Below are 20,344 nucleotides of genomic sequence, written 5' to 3'. Positions count from 1 at the left end.
CTTCCTTTCAAAACAAAACTCTCTTCATGTTTTACTTTTTATTTCATAGGATCACAGAATGGTTTGTGCTGGAAGGGACCTTAAAGCTCATCCAGTTCAACCCCCTGCCATGGGCAGGGACACCTTCCACTAGAGCAGATTGCTCCAAGCCCCTGTGTCCAACCTGGCCTTGAACACTGCCAGGGATGGGGCAGCCACAGCTTCTCCGGGCACCCTGTGCCAGCGCCTCAGCACCCTCACAGTAAAAAACTTCTGCCTAAGAGCTCATCTAAATCTCCCCTCTGTCAGGTTAAATCCATTCCCCCTTGTCCTGTCAATACATGCTCTTATAAAAAGCCCTCTCCAGCTTTTATTTGTCAGCCCCTTTAGGCACTGGAGCTGCTCTAAGGTCTCCCCTTAAGGAGCCTTCTCCAGGCTGAACCAGCCCAGCTCTCTCAGCCTGGCTCCATAACAGAGGTACTCCAGCCCTCGCAGCATCTTCATGGCCCTTCTCTTACTAAATGTATGAGCCCTTATGTCATACTGAGTTTGTATTTGTGAGAAATATACAACCACCAGTGTTCTCCTGCTGTACCTAGAGTACACTGTGGGGTTCACCTATCAGTGCAAGGACACAAGTACTTCTGCAGAGCAATCCCTGTCACCCTAATGTCTTTTGAGAGCATCTACACCTGGGCCTAAAAGTTAAGGTTCCTCCTCCTTCATGCATGTAGTATTCCATATGTAGGAATAGTTAGATAAATACCCGCAATATTTCATTATAGACTGGATTAAAAGTTTTCTTTTTGACAGAAGTCTTCCGTTTGCCCAGCTTGTATTTCTCTGGAAGCAAGTAGGTCTTTACATACCTAAAATTTAAGACAGGCTTGTTAGAAGGGCAAAAAACCCCCCACCCTTTCTAACTTCCCCTTCCAAAAGACACAAGTATTTTCTTATGAAGTCAAATAAATCCACTTAATAGCCATTATATTGTTCAAGTTGTTACATTTAGGAAGTGAACAGCAGTGGTGAAGTGTAACAGTAGTTTCCGAAATGGGACATGGGTCTCCTTCTACCAGGGGGAAATGTGTTTAAATGTCTCCTCAACATATACCAATACAGAATATTTAACTATAATATGCCCAGATACAGGATTTATTTGCTCTAATCCTGTTGGAAACATCAAACCAGGATTTATCATCTGGAAAGTTGAGTTTTAAAAGACTTTCATATTCTTAAAAGTTTGAGCTTCCCATGTTGGTACATGCACCAATTTATAGTGGCAATTCTACATTCAGAGTGGAAAACCACATGAAGCACATTATAGTCTCTTCATTTATTTATCGAGTTGTAAACTCCAATATAGAGATTGGAATAAAACAGCAGTTTTCATTTTCACATTAAAGCTTCCATAAGGAAATCAGTATCTTCTGTGTACTCACGGGTCTGAACGCTGGCGCTTAACATCTGCCACTGCCAAGTCTTTGCACTGGCAAATAAAGATGTGAAGCTCCTTCAGCTGTTCCACATAATCAATGGCAAACTGGATGTTCCCCTTCACATCAACATTGCCAAAGTCTGCGCTATAGATGCTCATGAGGCTTCCGCTCACCTGTGCCAGACAAGAGGAGAAACATTTTCCAGGCATTGCATTTAACCACATACTTCAAGATTAGGATAGAAGCTGTGCTCAGAATTCCGACAGTAAAGAAATCAGCTGTGTCCCTTTAAATGTAGGAACAAACTAGGGGACACTATAACAAAAGATTCTCAGCAAGCAGAAAGTTATTTGTAAGTCAAAGGTGTTAGGCCAAGTTTGCTACAAAAACAATGTGTTTATTGCCTTGAAATAGATGAAGTAAAGTGATAGGATGCTGCAGATCTGGGGACTGTCTGTGATCAGACCTTTGAAATATTACTTCTAGATCCCTTCAGCTGATCTTCCTTCTGCAGAAAGCAGAGCTCGAGAATTTAGGGCAACAGGCCTTTAGAAAACGTCAACAAAAAGATTAGTGCTAAAGCCTATATGGCTGAATTATGTACCTAAGTAAAGCACTGAAAATTAAACATGAATATATAGGAAGAGAAGAATGTAAGATCATTTTTAGTCTCAATATCCTTCCCCAAAATTCCCCAGAAACTCCATAGAAACTAATAACCTGGTTAGCTAGTTCATGGACTTAAACACCCCTGTACAAATACTGCCTCTTGCTTTCAGTTATTTCTCCCCCTCCCCCTTCCTCCTTACTATTTGTTCTATATAAATTGTCCCTCATTTTCAGCTACAAATGCAAGCTCTTGGGGTAAAAGCTATCACTTTGTTCAGTGTTTATAGAGGGGAGTCCTGAACAAGCTCCAATATATTCCTAAAGAGCAAAAGTAAAACCAATTCTATTTTATCTGTTTTAGGCAATTCCATGCAAGCGTTCACATAACAGAGAGGGAAGGAAGGAGAAAGAGATGCCAGGAAAGGTAAGAGGAATAAGAAGGGAGCTGAAACAATACTGAAGAGATTACCAAAAACAAAGTGCCATTAAAACAAGGCTGTGGTTTACGTACAGAGGATAAGGAGGCCATGCCAGAGGAGCCGCTAAGATTGGTTAGAGAGCTGGGACTCTTCTTGATTCTGCCAAGGGAATAACTGCTTTCTGATGCTGTATCTGTCTCTCTGTCATCACTCTACAAAAACAGCACAGAAAAAGCCTGTGTTGGTTCTTCAGGGTTACAAAGAACATTAAATACAAACAAAAACAAACAGATTTTTAACGCAGACTGAGGCTCAGTGAAAACCTGAATTTAAATCCCCTGGTTGTGCAACATGAGTAACCAATAGTTCTTGAATTAGGTCATGAACTTAAAACTGAAAAGGGTATTTTCTGATGGAAAGCCTACAGTGAAAATTTAAAGCAGTAATGCAACCAGGTTTGGGCTTTGGCTTTAAATCTCAAATAGCAAGGAAAGAGTACAATTTGACTGGGGCAATTAAACTCAGCTTCTCTACTTCACCTTGCAAGTGGTAATGCTCAGGTCTTTTACCAGTCACTTTCCGTTACATAGCAAATACTGTCAAGTCTGTACCCTCTCTTGAAGGCAGCTAGCTGGAGGCAACATGCACTCTACAACAGCAGTGGATACAAAGAGCCTTTCTTGCAGGACACTAAGCAGGGCCCTGCTTTTCCCTCAAGGAACTGCAGTTGTGGTTTACCTCGTCGTTACCCAGTTATGTGCTTACAACCCCATTCTGTCTCAATGTCATTGCTATACTGAAGAATCCATACTTCACTTCCCATGTGTGTCTTAGCATCTTCCTTTGCAAGCTGCTGAAGAAAGCAGCATCTTCCTGCTGCATTCCACCTAATTTACAAGGCTTCCCCCGTTTTATAAGGTTTTGAACTGCTTTCATAGCTCCTCTACTAGCAGATGCAAAATTAATAAACAACATCTACACACACTAAAGAAAATGGATATTTACAGACATAAACAAATAGCATATAAGCATTTTGAGTAAGACTTTATGAAGATCTGCTAATTGTAGCTTTTATGACCATGTCTGTACCACTAGGCAAAAGCAGGCCAAGATAATTCCCCAATTCAGAGGCCAAAGGTAAGGACTGACTAATGCTCATCATACCCAGGGCAGGGATCCTTGAGAGGCAAATTGGTTTGGAGAGAGATATTTTGGACTATCAAAAAAAATCCAGGGAGTGAAGTAACAGTTAAGCATTGTGAATAATCAGCCCTGTTCCAAAGAGTCCATAGAAGACAGGAAAATCCTAAGCTCCCTTATGAAGAATATATGACTTCCCTAGGACCATTTTAGCTGCTGTCCATGGTGCAGGTCAGCAGGACAATGGAACTTACCTCTTCCTGTAGAAATGATGGTACCGACTTGCTCAGTCCTTTGAGTTTTTCAGGACTGGAAAACAACTTGTCAGGCTGTGAAGACACTGTGGAAACTGAAGAGCAGCAATTCAAAAGGCTTCAAAAATACACTTGTACATCAAAACAGTGACTTTTCACAACATGATGTGGTTAGAAATAAACTTCTGGTGAAATACATGCACATGCATAACCAGTTTACAGTCTGGATGCAAGGTTGGTTCTCCCCAACCCTCCCATAGGACTCAGAAGCTATCGTTAGGAAGCATAATTCACTTTAACAACTTCTATAACACTGACCAAAGAACTTTATCTGGCGGGAGCAGAAACACTGACATTGCTTGACATGATGTGCAAGCCTGGGTGCTGCAAGCAAGCTCTGATCAAATGTGGTGAAGAAAACATTGTCAGTTTACCTTCTACATTTTCTTTCTAGAACAAGGATAAATGCAACACTTATGTACTAACCATCCCTCACTGACATTAGAATCACAGAATGGTTTGGGTTGGAAGGGACCTTAAAACTCACCCAGTTCCAACCCCCTGCCATGGGCAGGGACACCTTCCACTAGAGCAGCTTGCTCCAAGCCCCTGTATCCAACCTGGCCTTGAACACTGCCAGGGATGGGGCAGCCGCAGCTTCTCTGGGCACCCTGTGCCAGTGCCTCAGCACCCTCACAGGGAAGAGCTTCTGCCTAAGAGCTCATCCCAATCTCCCCTCTGTCAGGTTAAAACCATTCCCCCTTGTCCTACCCCTACAGGCCTTCATCCAAAGTCCCTCTCCAGGTTCTTGTAGCTCCTTTAGGCACTGGAAGCTGCTCTAAGGTCTCCCTGGAGCCTTCTCTTCTCCAGGCTGAACCAGCCCAGTTCTCTCAGCCTGTCTCCATAACAGAGGTGCTCCAGCCCTCACAGCTTCTCTGTGGCTTCCCCTGGACTCACTCCAATCTTGGAACGATTACAGTCATCATAAGGTTCTTGGGAAGAAATCAGCTAAAGTCTGTTCTTTACAGTCTCATTAACTGCAGTAGAAACATTGTGTAAATCAATTTGGTTTTAGACCTGAGGAAAGAAGTTTCAAGTACTCCCAGTTCATTGTAAGATGCATATCATTAATGATGCACTTTTTCTGCAGTCCATCTCTTCGTCTGTATACCTCTAATAAAGCTCACTGCTACACTCTTTCACTATACAAAGCTTAACTGCACAACTTAGTCTTGCAAAAAAAAACAGTTTGCAGTAAGCCCATGATACTCAGAATTTTCCATTCTTTAACCCAACTTATATTTAATAATGCACTAAAGCTCTTTATCTGTGGACTGGATACACATTGTTAAATGCATCAAGACAAGTATTTGGCAACAAACAGCCAGCTACAGGGACACGTATCTATTACACAGAGTGAAACACTGCAACACTGTTTGCAAGGTGTGAGTTAAGCCTTTGCAAAGCTGTTGCTGGATGAAGCTCAAGTAGCGCTCAACATGCCAGTTATTTTCAGTATGCAGTTAAGACGCAGTTTCCACACTGAGCACGAATGTAGTCCAGATGTATAACTTGTTAGTTGTTAAATAACAAAGGATTTGTGATGTATTAGTTTAAATATCAGTGGAGAAACCTCCCCATTGTCTGCTGGAAGGATCCTGTTACTCACTTCCCGTGGTATTTTCATTCCTCTCTTGATGCTGATCAGGTTTCGGACCTGCTCAGTGCGGTATTGACAACAGTCATTCAGTGGCACAAACAGCTTTGCAATGTCAATAAATAGCATCAGCACATTTTAGATGTGGGATGTTTTTGACCTCCCCAGACCCTGTATGTTTCTGTGTTTTACACTGATCTTCTCCTTTGAGAGGCTGCATCATAACTAGGGTAACACGAATGTACAAGCTAAACAAAGCAAGAAGAACTTGCCTTACTCTATGTGCACAGCTATTCATTTGGTTGTTTGTCATTGTTGCAAAACTTCACTCTCAAAAAGCTTAAGTTCAAAATAAACCTCTCCTGCCTTTTCAGATAAGTGTCTATACATTCCATCCTGAACATAAAACATGCTTTCAGTAGGAGTCTCCATTTGAAAGCAAAGTGCAGTATGGTACTGAAGTCTCGTGTTCATTTTCTGAACGGTGCGTGCATTCTGTCATGCTACAATCATACCATTTATACTATAGGCAACTAATATGCAAAATGCCTTGAAGCATCTAAAACATGACAATAAATGCAACTGTGCACAACTATTTTTTATAACTGTAATGCTCCAGTGCAGTAAGGAAAGAATTGTGTGTTATGTTCTACCATATTCAATGTAATGTAAGGGGTTTCCGTTGTGTTTATCTTGATATTGAGCAGCTTTGCTTTTATTTTCTTAGATTTGGAATTTCTAAATGTATATAGGAAGAATTAACAGCAAGGCATTTGTAATGCACTAATGGACTGATGATAGCTACCATAGCTGACTCAGCACTTCATCTATTGCTTAGAGTAATTCCATTTTGCTAGATTGAGATAGAGATTATAGGAGAGGCTCCTTTTCATCTGAGTAATTCCACTTTGCTGGAGGTTCCTTTTCAACTGATGCACTCTGAAGGGTGTTTTGCACTAGCAAAAGGCATCTTCCATCTTACAATGCAATGAATGAACAGACAAACTCATTATTTACTTAAGCCAAGTCTTTCAACTGAGCTACTGTTCAAAGCTCACAATAATTTCAGTAACTGTTTCACAGGATGAATGTCCAAAGGCCAAAACAATACACTCCTAGGTGGCAGAAAGTTTCTACAGATATAGCAGGACATAACATCAGTATATTCCTGAAAATGCCACAGTGAAAGTGTATAAACACATTTCAGTCATGCTGAAGTTAATCAAATCTAGAAGCACAATTCTCGGTCTAAGAAAATCTTTCACTAGCAAATAGAGGCCATTAAAAAAAAACAACAATAAATTTCCATGCAGACACAAAAGATATTTACCATCTTCAGCACTAAGAGCTAATTCTTCCTTTGGATTATTTATTTTTCCTTTATCTGTGCAGGAAAAAAGTAACACATAGTTAGGAATTTTGCTATTCAGTGTGATAAAATGAATGGCAGTGGTAATCACAGAGCTAAGAGTGGTGAGGACATAAAGTCAAACGAACCAGCAGAGCCATGGAAATGGTTAAATTCAAGAGATGCTTTCTACTTCACACACTACATGAAACCTATGTCCAAGCAGCAGTCTCATGTTGACATGGTTTGTCAGTGTGCCATTGTGACCGTGTTAGTGCATACCTAAACCCTAGAATCTAGTTAGAAGCAGGCAACAGCATAAGTAGTATTAGCAGAGTGTTTTGCCAATGATAGCCAACATCTTTCAAAATCTACACTCCACATTTCAGTGTATATGAAGTTCAGTTTATATCCTCCCCATTAGTCAGGGGATGAGCTTGGAAACACCCTGGGGCAGTGGGAATAGAGACAGGAATAATGACTAAAACTAAAAACCTAAAAAGGCTACAAAGGGAATTAATTTTAAGTATAATCTTGTTTCATCGTATTCTCTTAGCATGATTTTGGGATATTAACTTAATTAGAAATAATTAATTAAAACCACTACTAAACTAAGATGATGTTTTCATACTTCCAATAATTTGACCCAAGAAACAGCCAAGAGGCAATGGCAGCTGTTGCTCACTATGGATTTGTGTAGTTGCCAGAACTTTTAATAGTGAAAATCACTATTGATTTCTGATCACAGAAAAATCTGTGATCTAGAATCACAGAGTGGTTTGGGTTGGGAGGGACCTTAAAGCTCATCCAGTTCCAACCCCTGCCACGGGCAGGGACACCTTCCACTAGAGCAGCTTGCTCCAAGCCCCTGTGTCCAACCTGGCCTTAAACACTGCCAGAGATGGGGCAGCCACAGCTTCTCTGGGCATCCTGTGCCAGTGTCTCACAAACTGTTCAAGGAACGCTTCACCACTCATTAACACAGTGCATTTTTGGAAGATGTCTGCTTCATGGACCAGTGTTGTTTCAAAAGTAACACAAAGAACTGAAATCTAAACCTTGTGAGAAAAGAACATGGTCCTAAAGTACAAGCTCCATATAGCTCATTGAGAAACAAAGACAAAACCACTACTTGGCAAAGCTGTATGGAAGACCAGCATGAACATATTTAAGCCAAACTGGGGTCATGGGAGACACACAAGCTTCGTGCTCACTTGAGGTGGCTGATGGAATGTCCTCTAGACTTTTGGAAGGCATTTTCCTATCTGCACTCCTTTTCAAAGCCAGCAAAACAGGGTTTAATTCTTCTGAACCTGTTACGAGACAAAACACATGAACACTGCACATACAGAGATGCCACAAGCAAGTCACTAAAAATACAACCATGGATTGCTCATGAGAATCTATTTTGACTGTTAGCAAAAACTGACTGTTCAATGGAAATGCTAAATAAGTCCAAAATAAACAAAATGTCTAATTTTAAGAGTCCATTTGCTGTCTTTAAAGTGTTTTGCCCATCGGTACAGAGGTAGGTTGGTTGATATACCTTGTGTGGGTATGTGTCTGCACTGAGTAATAAGGGGGTTTGGAGCAATTATGGCACTTAACTGGCTAAGAATAATACAGACTTTAGCCATTTTGTAACTATCTGGGTATGAATCAGCACAAAAAAAGTTAAACAGTTTTAGTTTTTTCACCAGTTCAACTTTGTTCTATTTTTCTCCCCAGGGAAAGTAAATTTTGTTTCAATACTGGAGTAAAAACCACAAAACCACCCAGCTGTGGAGGTATTTGGATCCCTGAAGTGATGCAATTGTCTCCAAGGGCAGAATCAAGACAGATCGAAACCTCTGAGACCCTGTCTCCCCCCTACTCCCTTTTCTCCTCATCAGCCAACCAACCAACCAAGCTTACAGTGCTGCTGTCCGTAACAGGTAAAACCAAATTATCTTTCATTTTTCATTTGTCTTGAGCCTTTGCTGGCTTCCATTGGAATCTCACTTTCAGAACAGGCTCAAGAGTGAGTTGGCAGGCCCTGGGAGCCTCACACATTGCTCTCATTTGCTGGCTGAAGAAACCATTCCCAGCCTCTCAGCATGAGATTAAAAAGGTTAAATTATTTCCCTACCTTGTGCTTTTTGATGAGTATCACACACTACACATTGACTAGAGCTGCCGTTCAACCAAGTAATGAGAATCCCAGTAAACAGACCATTTATATGACCACTTTCTACTGCAGCAGGCAGCAATGCTGAATAGCCCAGAGTGTTGGTGTTGTCTTTATATCCAGCCACTCCAATGATGAGAATTTACCTTTGAAGAACACTTGGTCACACTAAAGAATGAACTCAGTCAGTCACTGATTTTTCCCTCTCTTTTAATCCAGTATATTTAAAAGAAATACCAGAATCTGAGTGTTACAAAGTTAGTAATTTGAAGGTGATATCACAGGGAGGAAGAAAAGGGTAAATCATGAAGACTGATGCAATTGATTCACACTGCTGAATTCCCCTCAGCTAAAAAGTTTGCCCAAATGTAGTAGGTGCGAAACACTTTCCAGTTAAAGGACCTCATGATTCTTCCCATCCTTCCCAAAGAACTATCTAAAGCATTCAAGTAGGAAATAAGTATCACCCAGACTTTGTGTGAATGCATTTCAAGTTGGCTACTATAAAAAATTGTAGCCATGTTTAACAACCCAGCACCATGAATTTTAGAAATCAAACAGCTCACGAGTCAAACTGGTTCCAGAGTGGGAATCAGATTGTTCATCAGAAGAACTGGATCCCAGGTCTGAGCCAACCCTTTCCTCTTCATCATTATCCTCATGTGGAGACGTGAGGCAGAGGCGAGCTCCTCCTGGCTGGGGGGAGCTGCTCTCATCTCTAAGTGGTGTACCTCCTGTCCTGAATCCCAGCAGCGCTTTAAAGTCTGAGCTCTTTTCAGAGGCATCCAGGGATGTGCTCTCATCAATCCTTCCTTTCTCATTTATCTTGAACGGCTTGATTTCAATCACATTGGGGTCTCCTTCCAAGGGGGGAAGATCGACTGGAGCCGTGTTTCTCTTTTCTAATGTATTAACAGCTCCATTTCTTTTAAGAGGACCAGAAGTTTCAGTTTCACTTACTGCAAGATCATTTACTGCAGCTCTGATATTTTGTTCTGGAGCTCTTCCTTTGATAGCTGTCTTCATCTGTGTATGACAGCTACTGAAAGCATGACATGGCTGTGACATTGTCATGAAGACAGTCTCTTTTTGTGAGGGACTATGACCCCCAAACTCTTCTTGCCTATGTAACTCCCTGGATATCGGACATGAAGCTTCAGATGCTTCTTGAAGAAGTTCCTCTAAAGAGCACCTGAATTCCCTGAATTTTGCAGTGTTTGAAACTGAAGTTTTTTCTACTGTTTCTTGTATTTCTTGAGGAAGGTCCCTCTCTCGATGTGGAGTGTGCACACTTACGCTACTCTGTATTTTACTTTCCATTTTCTTATCCCTATCTCCCAGCACAGAAGCTGGTGTTTCAGAGACATTTTTTGGCAGCTTCTGCAAATTCACATCAAATGCTGCATATTCAGCCTCGGACGCTGCAGATCTTTCCATGGTATCACTGATTTCCTGCAGCAGCTCTCCATCAGGCTCATAGGTTGTGCTTTTAACTTCCACCTCAGCAGCCCTCCATATTGCCCTGTCAGAACGTTTTGGTTTAGGAGGTGGCACTTCAGAAGCCTCCTTCAATAACTTCTCTAAAGCAAAGCTCAAGCCACGGACCTTGGATGGGGCAACAGATTTTTCTATGGTCTCACTGATTTCCTGCAGCAGCTCTCCACCAGGCTCACAGGTTGTGCCTTTGAGTTCCACCTCAGCAGCCCTCAGCACTGCATTGTCAACATGTTTTGGTTTAGGAGGTGGCCTTTCAGAAACCTCCTTCAGCAGCTTCTCTAAAGCAAAACTCAAACAACTGACCTTGGATGGGGCAACTGACTTTTCTATGGTCTCACTGATTTCCTGCAGCAGCTCTCCATGAGGCTCACAGGTTGTGCTTTCGAGTTCCACCTCAGCAGCCCTCAGCACTGCATTATCAACGTGTTTTGGTTTAGGAGGTGGCCTTTCAGAAACCTCCTTCAGCAGCTTCTCTAAAGCAAAACTCAAATAACTGACCTTGGATGGGGCAACAGACTTTTCTATGGTCTCACTGATTTCCTGCAGCAACTCTCCACCAGGCTCACAGGTTGTGCCTTCGAGTTCCACCTCAGCAGCCCTCAGCACTGCATTATCAACATGTTTTGGTTTAGGAGGTGGCCTTTCAGAAGCCTCCTTTAGCAGCTTCTCTAGAGAAGAGTTCAAGCCACCGACCTTGGATGGGGCAACAGACTTTTCTATGGTCTCACTGATTTCCTGCAGCAACTCTCCACCAGGCTCACAGGTTGTGCTTTCGAGTTCCACCTCAGCAGCCCTCAGCACTGCATTATCAACATGTTTTGGTTTAGGAGGTGACCTTTCAGAAACCTCCTTCATCAGCTTCTCTAAAGCAAAACTCAAACAACTGACCTTGGATGGGGCAACAGACTTTTCTATGGTCTCACTGATTTCCTGCAGCAACTCTCCACCAGGCTCACAGGTTGTGCCTTTGAGTTCCACCTCAGCAGCCCTCAGCACTGCATTATCAACATGTTTTGGTTTAGGAGGTGGCCTTTCAGAAGCCTCCTTTAGCAGCTTGTCTAAAGCAGAACTCAAGCCACTGACCTTGGATGGGGCAACAGACTTTTCTGTGGTCTCACTAATTTCCTGCAGCAACTCTCCATTAGGCTCACAGGTTGTGCTTTCGAGTTCCACCTCAGCAGCCCTCAGTACCGCACTGTGGACACGTTTTGGTTTAGGAGGTGGCTTTTCGGAAGCCGCCTTTAGCAGCTTGTCTAAAGCAGAACTCAAGCCACTGACCTTGGATGGGGCAACAGACTTGCCTATGGTCTCACTGATCTCTTCAGGCTGACCAATAACTTCTTGGCATGTGGATTCTACATTACAATTAATTTGCAATGTACTATTCATGTCAGTGGGTACTTTCATTCCCCCCCTTCTGTATTCAGAAGGCTGAGATACAAAGGGTTCTCTGAGCAGGTTCTGCAAACCAGCTTTAAGCCTCTGAGAACCCTCAAGAGCATCATCCTTGTCTGCTGCCCGAGGCTGTAGAGAGAAAGCCTCAAATTCCCTAAACAGTTTCGTTAGGCTTCTTTTGTTTTCATGCTCACCTGTTGATGGCACATTCACTTTTCCTGTTCTTTTGCCTATTTCTTCGTTTTGAGCAGCAGGACAGGAGTCATGGCTTTGTTTCACTGTTCTTTCAAAGACCTTGCACTGATTTGAGTGAAGAGTTGGCTGTTTCAAAATGCTGGTTTTTAGGTTCAAGCTAGATGACATCTCAGAGGCTTCCTTTTCTAACTTCTTTAGGCCTAATTTAAATACATCCAGCTCAGCTCTACGTAGAACCATTTTATCCACAGTCTCTGCAACTCCCTCTTTAGGGAGACTGACACCTAATGGAGAAGACTTCTTCACTTCTTCTGTGGGTGAACATAGACAATCATCTGCTGGTGTTGTCTTTAAAACTTCTTTATCTCCAGGCAGTTGGATTAACTGCAACAAAACAGGCTGTTCTTTTGATGAAACGATACTTTTTTCTACACATTCTTTAACTTCTTGCTCTGGAAGACCCATCTTTTCCTTGGGTTCTGAGATGACCACCTTTCTGTCCAGCTGTGACATTGTCTGTGTCATATTCAGAGCTTCCAGGGTAGCAGATCCTAGAGGCAGTTCACACAGCACAGAATCAGGTTTCTGTTGGTTCTCTCTCTCTGACATTTGGGTTTGTTGTTGGATTAACTCTTGCTTGCTCACATTATCTCTGCCTTCTTCATTCTCCTTTGATTTTCTCTCATGGGTTATTGAACTAGTATTATTAGGCAAAGAAACATCTCCCCTGTCAATGCTACTCTCTAATTTAGCTCCAGTATCCCAGAAGTTTCTCAAATTCTGGAACTGCAAAGGATCCGAAATTCGATTCTTGGACTTCTCGTTGATTTTCTCTTTTAAAGACAAAATCTGGAAGTTGGGTTTCTGTTGGGAGCAAGCAGAAGCTCTTCCTTTAAGTGCTTCTTTCTCATTTTTGTCTTTGCTTTGTGGGGAAGCTGAAGTGGCACCAACTCTTGGTTGCAAGTCACCAGCCTTTGGTAACTCTGTATATTCATGAACTTCATCAGACGGAAATGTTCTTTCTGTCTCTCCAGCTGCATGGCCTGGTCTAAACTCAAAAGAGTTTTGATGCTCATTTTCTGAAGCCTGGCTTACACAGCTTGGTTCAGCACTTGTTGGTGTATTCTTCCTTTGATCATCCAATCCACTAGGTACATACCCTGCAGTTGATTTTATTTTGTCACTTACCCCAAGACCTTCCAATGCACCATCACCTGATGCATTAGTATTGACACTAACTTCTTTCACCCCATGACTGGGAGTAGTTTGACCCCTTTCCCAGAATGCTCTGATTTCCCTTATTCTTCTTCTTACTCTTATTGCCTTCTCTGACTCACATTTCTCAGCTGGTAGCTTGTCTTCTTCATGTCCCAAGAGATTTGATTTCTCATTTTGTCGCTTGCTTTCTTGACCATGCTCTTCTTCAACTCTTGTACAGTCAAGTTCAGTTAGCGATTTGCCATGTTGCTCCTCATTCTCTTCCTCTTTCTTAGGTTTTATCCTCCCTGTAATCAGTTGTGTATCTCCTGACCTAAGTGATGTAGGTGAAATACTGCTGTGTTGTTTAATCTTTCCAGACAGTAACTCTTCCGTAACTCCTGTTTTTCCAGCCATACTGGGCCCACTGTGTTCTGAACGAAGAACTGGTGTTCTGGCTGAGAAGTCCACTTCCTCTTTGGGTTCCCTGCCTTGGGATCTAGCTGACACAAATTTCCCATCTTCAGCATCAGAACTTCTTTCAAACCCATCTAAAACTTTTGACACAGATTCATCGGCCACTTTGAGTTCATCAGCATTTTTGTCAGGCTTTAAAGTGGTTTTAGCATCTTGCTCCTCAACAAGATCAGGCTTACCTTGTTGAAGACTCGTAGAATTGGTATTTGACACCTCATGTGCTTCTGTCTTAGCAGAAAGCTGATGTTCATCTGCAACAAACAGACTTATCAGTTAGGAATCAGACACATGACTCTACAAGTGCTTGATCTAGCTTAAAATCTCTGTTAGCAGAGAAAAGAGTTCTCTGTCCTTGTGTTTTAGGAAAGAACCATACTGCAGGAAAGAAAATGAAAAATAAATTCCTGCACCAAGATATCCTCCTGGAATCATATCACTTTTGAGGGTGTGAGCTGATAAAACTGGTTATCCCCATTCTAAAGGGAATGGCTTCATGGAGGGAGGGAGCAGGCAGGCAATCCAGCATGTCTGTGTTTAGTCCCATGAGCAAATCCCCAAGTCACAGCTGGATTACTATTAAGGACACTCAGCAGCAGTACACCAAAAACACTTCAGTTCCTGTGCAGGCAGATCTATCAGGCCTCATGACAGGATTTTTATCCAAATGACGTCACTTCACTTTCATCATCCACAATAAAGGTGCCTAATTCAGGCTCTATTCTGATTGTCAATTTGAAGAATGTCAACAGAAGATCCTCTAAAAAATACTGACTACATTAGAACATTAAAATACAGAAAGTGATTTAGTATTTAATTCTGCAGTATGTAGCACATTCATACACTCACAGAATGGTTTAGACTGGAAGGGAACTTAAAACTCATCAGTTCAGCCCCTTGCCACAGGCAGGGACACCTTCCACTAGAGTAGGTTGCTCCAAGCCTGGTCCAACCTGGCCTTCAACACTGCCAGGGATGGGGCAGCCACAGCTTCTCTGGGCACCCTGTGCCAGCGCCTCAGCACCCTCACAGGGAAGAGCTTCTGCCTTATATCTAATCTAAATCTCCCCTCTGGCAGGTTAAAGGCATTCCCCCTTGTCCTTTCCCCACATGCCCTTGTGAAAAGTTGCTCTCCGTATATACTTCCTTGAACACTTCCTACTATTTCCATTTCTTAGTTGTCAATTCCTAGATACACGTGATTCAAACATTAACGAATCCATCCTATATGCTATTGCATTCTATTCATCACTCCTATTAGTCTCTTACCAGTAAAGTCTTTGTGTGATTTTGATTCATGGCGTGAGATCTGGTTGGGTTTATTCTCACATATCTCATCAACACTCGGTTCATTATTGCTATTTGGCAGGATATTGCTGGAGGTCTTCTGTGGAGTTTCAAGTTTCTTAGGAGTGACAGTCTTTGTCTGCAAGGTTTCATTGGTCAGGAAGACTGGCCTATTACTGTCACAAAGGCCGGATGCCGATGTATCTTCTTGTAAGCCATCTACTGGCTTTATTTGTAAAGCCGATGAATAGGTTCCCAAAGGATTTCCAGCAGAAATGTGCTTATTCCCAGATGAATCTGATCTAATAGCATCGTTTCCACCACTTTTTATTTCATCAGAGTCTAACAAACCAAACTCTCCTGTTTCTCTACCATGGTGTGGCTGTGGGCTTTGCAGAGGTTCTTCTTTTCTTGTGCTAGAAGAGAACCTGACTTGTTTCAGTTTTTCCAGTGAAATTTGTGTGGAGTCTTCTGCTTCTTCCCTAAGGGAATTCTCAGCTTCTCCTTCAAATATAGTTGCAGCAGGAAGACCATTCTTTTTCTGACCATCTAACACCTGACTAACACGAACTTCTGAGTCAGTGGAACTGGAGCTTGAGCTGCGCTTCAGAATGCCCCTGGGTGGTGTAGCGATGCCATTCATCCTTTCAGTCTGCTTGGCTGCTTTTGGAACAAGGTCTTCTCTTTGTGACACAGGATCTGGTGCTTTGTGAACTAGTTTCCTAGCTTTTGGGACAGGACGCTTCACTGCTTTCTGTGATTCATCAATAGGTTCCACAGAAGGTTGCTTGTGCTTCTCTGTTTCCTCACTGTGTAAGTTGGGTTTAGTAGGTTGGCTCTCTTCTGAGGGTGACAAAATTTCTGTAAGACATATATAAAGGAGAAATCATGAGTATATATGACATTCATCTGCATAAGCAGAGGTATACGACACAGTGCAGGTCTAGAACGCAGTGAGTAGATTGATTTATTAAAAACATTTGCAGTAAAGCATAAACAGAAATTCAACACAGGTGTTGATTTTGTATGTATGCAATAGGAAGACTTAGTAGATGATGATCCTATAGTTATTTCTTATTCTAGAAGTATGAACTATTTGATGATTCCAAAGATGGAGCACACCAGTTTTTCCAGCATCTTTATTCCTGCAAGGCACAAAGTTTACAGGGAAGGGCAGCTTCTGAATACACCTCTTCAGGTTCAGAAGATAAACAGCACCCTCCAGAAATGGGAACAGGCTATTTCTACCTTCATCTGAAACAAGGGAAGGTGCATGAATGATCTCCCAGTAAAGAGATGGTTTTTATTCCTAGTGTTCAAGTTTTCCTTTTCTTCTTAGCAAGTTTCATAACAGAGACATCAGAGTCATTTCCACACATAAGCCTGTAAATTAGAACTTCAAATGCCTGTGTTGCAATATATCACCACTCATCTACCTGCTTGCAGAGAATACTGCAGGAAAGGGAGCACTGGAAAATAAACAGGAATAAGAAAACAAAGGAAACAATAAAGATCAGAGAGAGTTGGGCTGCTTCTGTTGAGCCAACAGCAGCAATGACTGGAAAGACATAAAGATAACTATGCCAGATTCAGGGAAATTTCTCTCTTTAGCCATTCAGGATAAACAGCCCTTTTGGATGGGGTGTTTAATACTGACTAGAACTGTGAGTAAAAGAGAGGAAGCAAAACCCATTTACTCCCATAAACAGCCATTTCCTGAGGATATTCACATATTTTACATGGGGTTTGAAATGACCTAGTTGATAACTCCAAGCAGTTAAGATAAAATAGGTTTTGATATCTTACAAGAAGCAGCAATGAAAGTCAAAATAGTTTCCACATAGAATACCATGAAATCCACAGTCAGATGCTGAGTAAGTGCATTTACCCTTCTTTGGTAGCTGAGGTAGAGTGGCTGGTCTGTTTTCCAATTCCCCACTGTGCAAGTTATCACCTGATGCAGTGGAATTAAATGGGTTTCTCCTTTGCTATAAAAAAGAGAATGAACATTATAACTGTAGTCAAATTGTTATATCCATTCAGTCTTCACACAGTAAATCAAAGTGCAGGGATTGCCTCACTACCCTGTCAGCAAAGAGCCTGAAAACATACCTCTAAAATTGGCTGCATGACAAAACACCTCAACAATATAAGCCAGGAAACTATCAGAAGTGCTTGTGATATAGCCTCATCTTGTTCTTGCTCCACCACCAGCAGAGATAAGCCAGCACTTTAAGACACTTGAAAAATCCCAAGCTGTAAGCAAGTTAAACAATTTTATCTCTAATTCTCTGACTTTAGAGATCTCACAACACAGCAGGGCAATTCTTTTCAGAGCTTGAAGAGGCTGGAAATAACGTCAAGCACAGACAGCTGCTTCCTATAGCCATAAGAGCAATTCAGCACTGAGTTTTTAGTGGTTTTCATTATCTCCCTCCAATTAAAAAAATTCTCATTTTTTTCCAATTTATAATCTTTCTTCCTCAAATCTTGAATTATCCTTACCACTGAAGCAAAGAAACACACAAAATGTAAGAAAACTGCTGCTATATTCAATACCAGTCATACCTTTACTGAGAAGACTGCTGCCTTCATAGGTCTCTCCTCTGGTTTGTCCAACACAGAGGTTATTGTTTTAGAACTGCAAAGAAAAAAGCACAGAACACCTTCAGCAAACAGGACATACTTTAAACCTTTTTAAAAAGCAAAACAAAGATTCATTTGTACATAGTCAAATATAACTTCTTAGCACTTCAAGTTTTCTATTTAGCCTGTTCTCATGAGACTCAAAAGCAAACTTTTGCCTTTCCATAGCAAGGGATATTCTTGCTGCTTTGTTTCCTTGCAGAAGCTTCTTTGCTTTTTAAAGAACTCAATACAACTTCTAGTTGGCATAACAAAAACTATCTTTGACACTTCTAGATCTTTGAGCAAACATATATACATATATATATATATACATTCTCCAAACAATACCATCTCCATCCCTGTCCTACATTTATCCTTCTAGGAAATCAAAGTGAAGGGAAAAAAAATTCTAGCTCTCAAAGAGCTCAATATTGCAACTTCCAAATTCTTTTAAAAAGATCATGTCATGTTACAATTTTTAACCTTAGTCCACAGAATCCCAGACTGGATTGTGTTGGAAGGGACCTTAAAGCTCCTCCTGTTCCAACCTTCCACTACAGCAGGCTGCTCCAAGCCCCATCCAGCCTGGCCTTAAACACTGCCAGTGATGGGACAGCCACAGCTTCTCTGAGCACCCTGTGCCAGTGCCTCACCACCCTCACAGGGAAGAATGTCTTCCTTATACCCAACCTAAATCTCCCCTGTTTCAGTTTGAACCCATTACCCCTTGTGCTTTCACTACAGTCCTGATGAAGTCCTAATATTTTAAGTGTGAAAACACATCTATTTAAAGAAATTTTATTCTGCTGAACTGGAGTTTGTGCTCTTGCTTTAATAAAGCACTTGAATTTGTGGTTTTGTTTTTAAGAGCACCTGTGTGCTCCTGCACTTGGTATCTCAATCTCCACCATCAATTACCCAACAGGACAAACAATATTATGTTAAAGTCCAGGTTATGGACTTCAACCCTTCACTCATTTTAGACAAGGAAAACACTGATATGTATCCTGGGCTGCAAGCAACCTGTAAGACATTCTTTGGTCAGGTGGGGAGGTAATTAAGTCTCATGGAACACACGCACAATCCCACAGTGTTTTAACGCAATGCTACTTCAGACTTACCATAGAATAATTAGAGAGCTGATAATTTGGCATTGCATCCAAAACCCTGCTCTAAAGAAAACAAAATAGAGAAAAACACACACCCAGGATCCTATAACTAAGTTTCATAACAAAGGCTCTGAAAATATCAACCCATACAATGGAAAAACTGAACAAACAGTTCCCTGATATGCCGCATTCACAAGGCTAATCTATGAAACTGTGTGAAGCCAAACTGATAATTACACCCAGATTAAAGAATTCCTGCATTGCGATTCAGCAAACTAAAGTGCTGAGAACCTCAGTGGAGGCCCAACTCCACACAGACTGGACAGCACTGGACAGAAACAAAGAAGTAACAAGGCAAAGGCAAGAGCAAAGATGGAGAAAGGAGATACGGAATTGCAGGCTTTGTCAATACAGTCTACTTACAAATGGCCTCCCATTAAGAAAACAAAACAAAAATGGCCTTATCTAAGTATCCCAGCACCCCTGTTGCAGAAAAGTTACATGAAGTTATAAGGAATAGGGCTTTTGTGCAAGCTTCCACCTTGCAGAACACTTGTCGCCTGTTCAATGCAGGCTAAGAGTATTCCCTAGCCTAGGGAAGAAAGCAACCGCTAAATCTCAATTGGAAAGATAAACCCCTTTTAACACTGCCTCTTTTGGGCATATAGACAGATGGTATCAGGGAACAGAGGTAATATTGACTGACTGAGTCACCCTGTGAAACTCTTTCTGTGCAAGGTTACACCTTCAAAGCCTGTAAAGGCTCTGGCATGCAAGAGAACCACAGTGATACAAAGCCAAAGAGAAAGATAAAATTAAATGTTTACAGCTTCATTTCTGAATTCAGATATTTGGGGGGGTGGGATGCAGCCAATTTTAAGAATATAGTTGTGGGGTGATTTCTGTTCCAACTCATAAAGCAGCACCTGACTCAGCAGCAGATGAACTGGCTGAGGGCTGGTTGTGACCCTCTGCAGTTTACAAACACATCTACCAGAATGGAGCTTTCTTCATATTTAAGTAAGAATTAGTTTTGTTTAAGAATAGGATCCGGAACATAAAGTCTGAGTAATTTGTTCATAGAATCAGAATGGTTTGGGCTGGAAGGGACCTTTAAAGCTCGCCCAGTTCCAACCCACTTCCACTAGAGCAGGTTGCTCCAAGCCCTGTCCAACCTGGCCTTGAACACTGCCAGAAATGAAGCAGGAAGAACTTCTTCCTAATACCTAACTTAAATCTCCCCTCTGTCACTTTAAAGCCATTCCCCCCCATCCTATCCCTACACACCCTTTTAAAAAGTCCCTCTCCAGATTTCTTGTATTACTCTTTATCAATCATGTACTGTATTTGTGGAGCTCTAATGGAGAATAACATTCTAAGGCTGTACTTTTAAAGTATCATCATGTTTTCCTGGTGTACAGGATGACAAGCAAAATACTCTAAAAGGTATATTAAACAGCAGCATGTCTTGTGCTGTGCCTAAAAAGACATAACTCCATAATAACTTCTGCAAGTAAAAGCCACATGTAAAAAAACCTACATTCAGTAAC

At 41.6% G+C, this 20,344-nt stretch overlaps 1 protein-coding gene across 7 annotated transcripts in view; it reads right to left on the bottom strand.

Annotated features, from left to right (window-relative positions):
• Positions 1-20,344, bottom strand: part of SYTL2 (synaptotagmin like 2) — a 54,911-nt gene that overhangs the window by 5,620 nt on the left and 28,947 nt on the right. For 2 of the 7 annotated variants that reach the window (XM_062639067.1, XM_062639065.1), the window contains exons 5-15: positions 17,626-17,698; positions 16,946-17,045; positions 15,040-15,918; positions 12,522-14,024; positions 8,060-8,158; positions 6,828-6,881; positions 5,510-5,557; positions 3,841-3,935; positions 2,539-2,658; positions 1,422-1,591; positions 746-848 (exon numbers count right to left, since the gene is read on the bottom strand). In XM_062639067.1, the coding sequence (XP_062495051.1) occupies positions 746-848; positions 1,422-1,591; positions 2,539-2,658; positions 3,841-3,935; positions 5,510-5,557; positions 6,828-6,881; positions 8,060-8,158; positions 12,522-14,024; positions 15,040-15,918; positions 16,946-17,045; positions 17,626-17,698 (3,244 nt within the window). Of the gene's footprint in view, positions 1-745; positions 849-1,421; positions 1,592-2,538; positions 2,659-3,840; positions 3,936-5,509; positions 5,558-6,827; positions 6,882-8,059; positions 8,159-9,578; positions 10,994-12,098; positions 12,475-12,521; positions 14,025-15,039; positions 15,919-16,945; positions 17,046-17,625; positions 17,699-20,344 lie in introns of those variants that run through there. The other 5 variants (XM_062639069.1, XM_062639066.1, XM_062639068.1 and 2 more) reach the window with 5 other exon arrangements.

This window comes from Pezoporus occidentalis, unplaced genomic scaffold (assembly GCF_034315485.1).
Source record: "Pezoporus occidentalis ecotype Australia unplaced genomic scaffold, CSIRO_AGI_Poc_V1 ctg6, whole genome shotgun sequence".
In the NCBI taxonomy this organism is placed as follows: Eukaryota; Metazoa; Chordata; class Aves; order Psittaciformes; family Psittacidae; genus Pezoporus; species Pezoporus occidentalis.
Note: the sequence above shows the minus strand (reverse complement) of the source record. Positions and strands in the feature narration are given on the sequence as shown.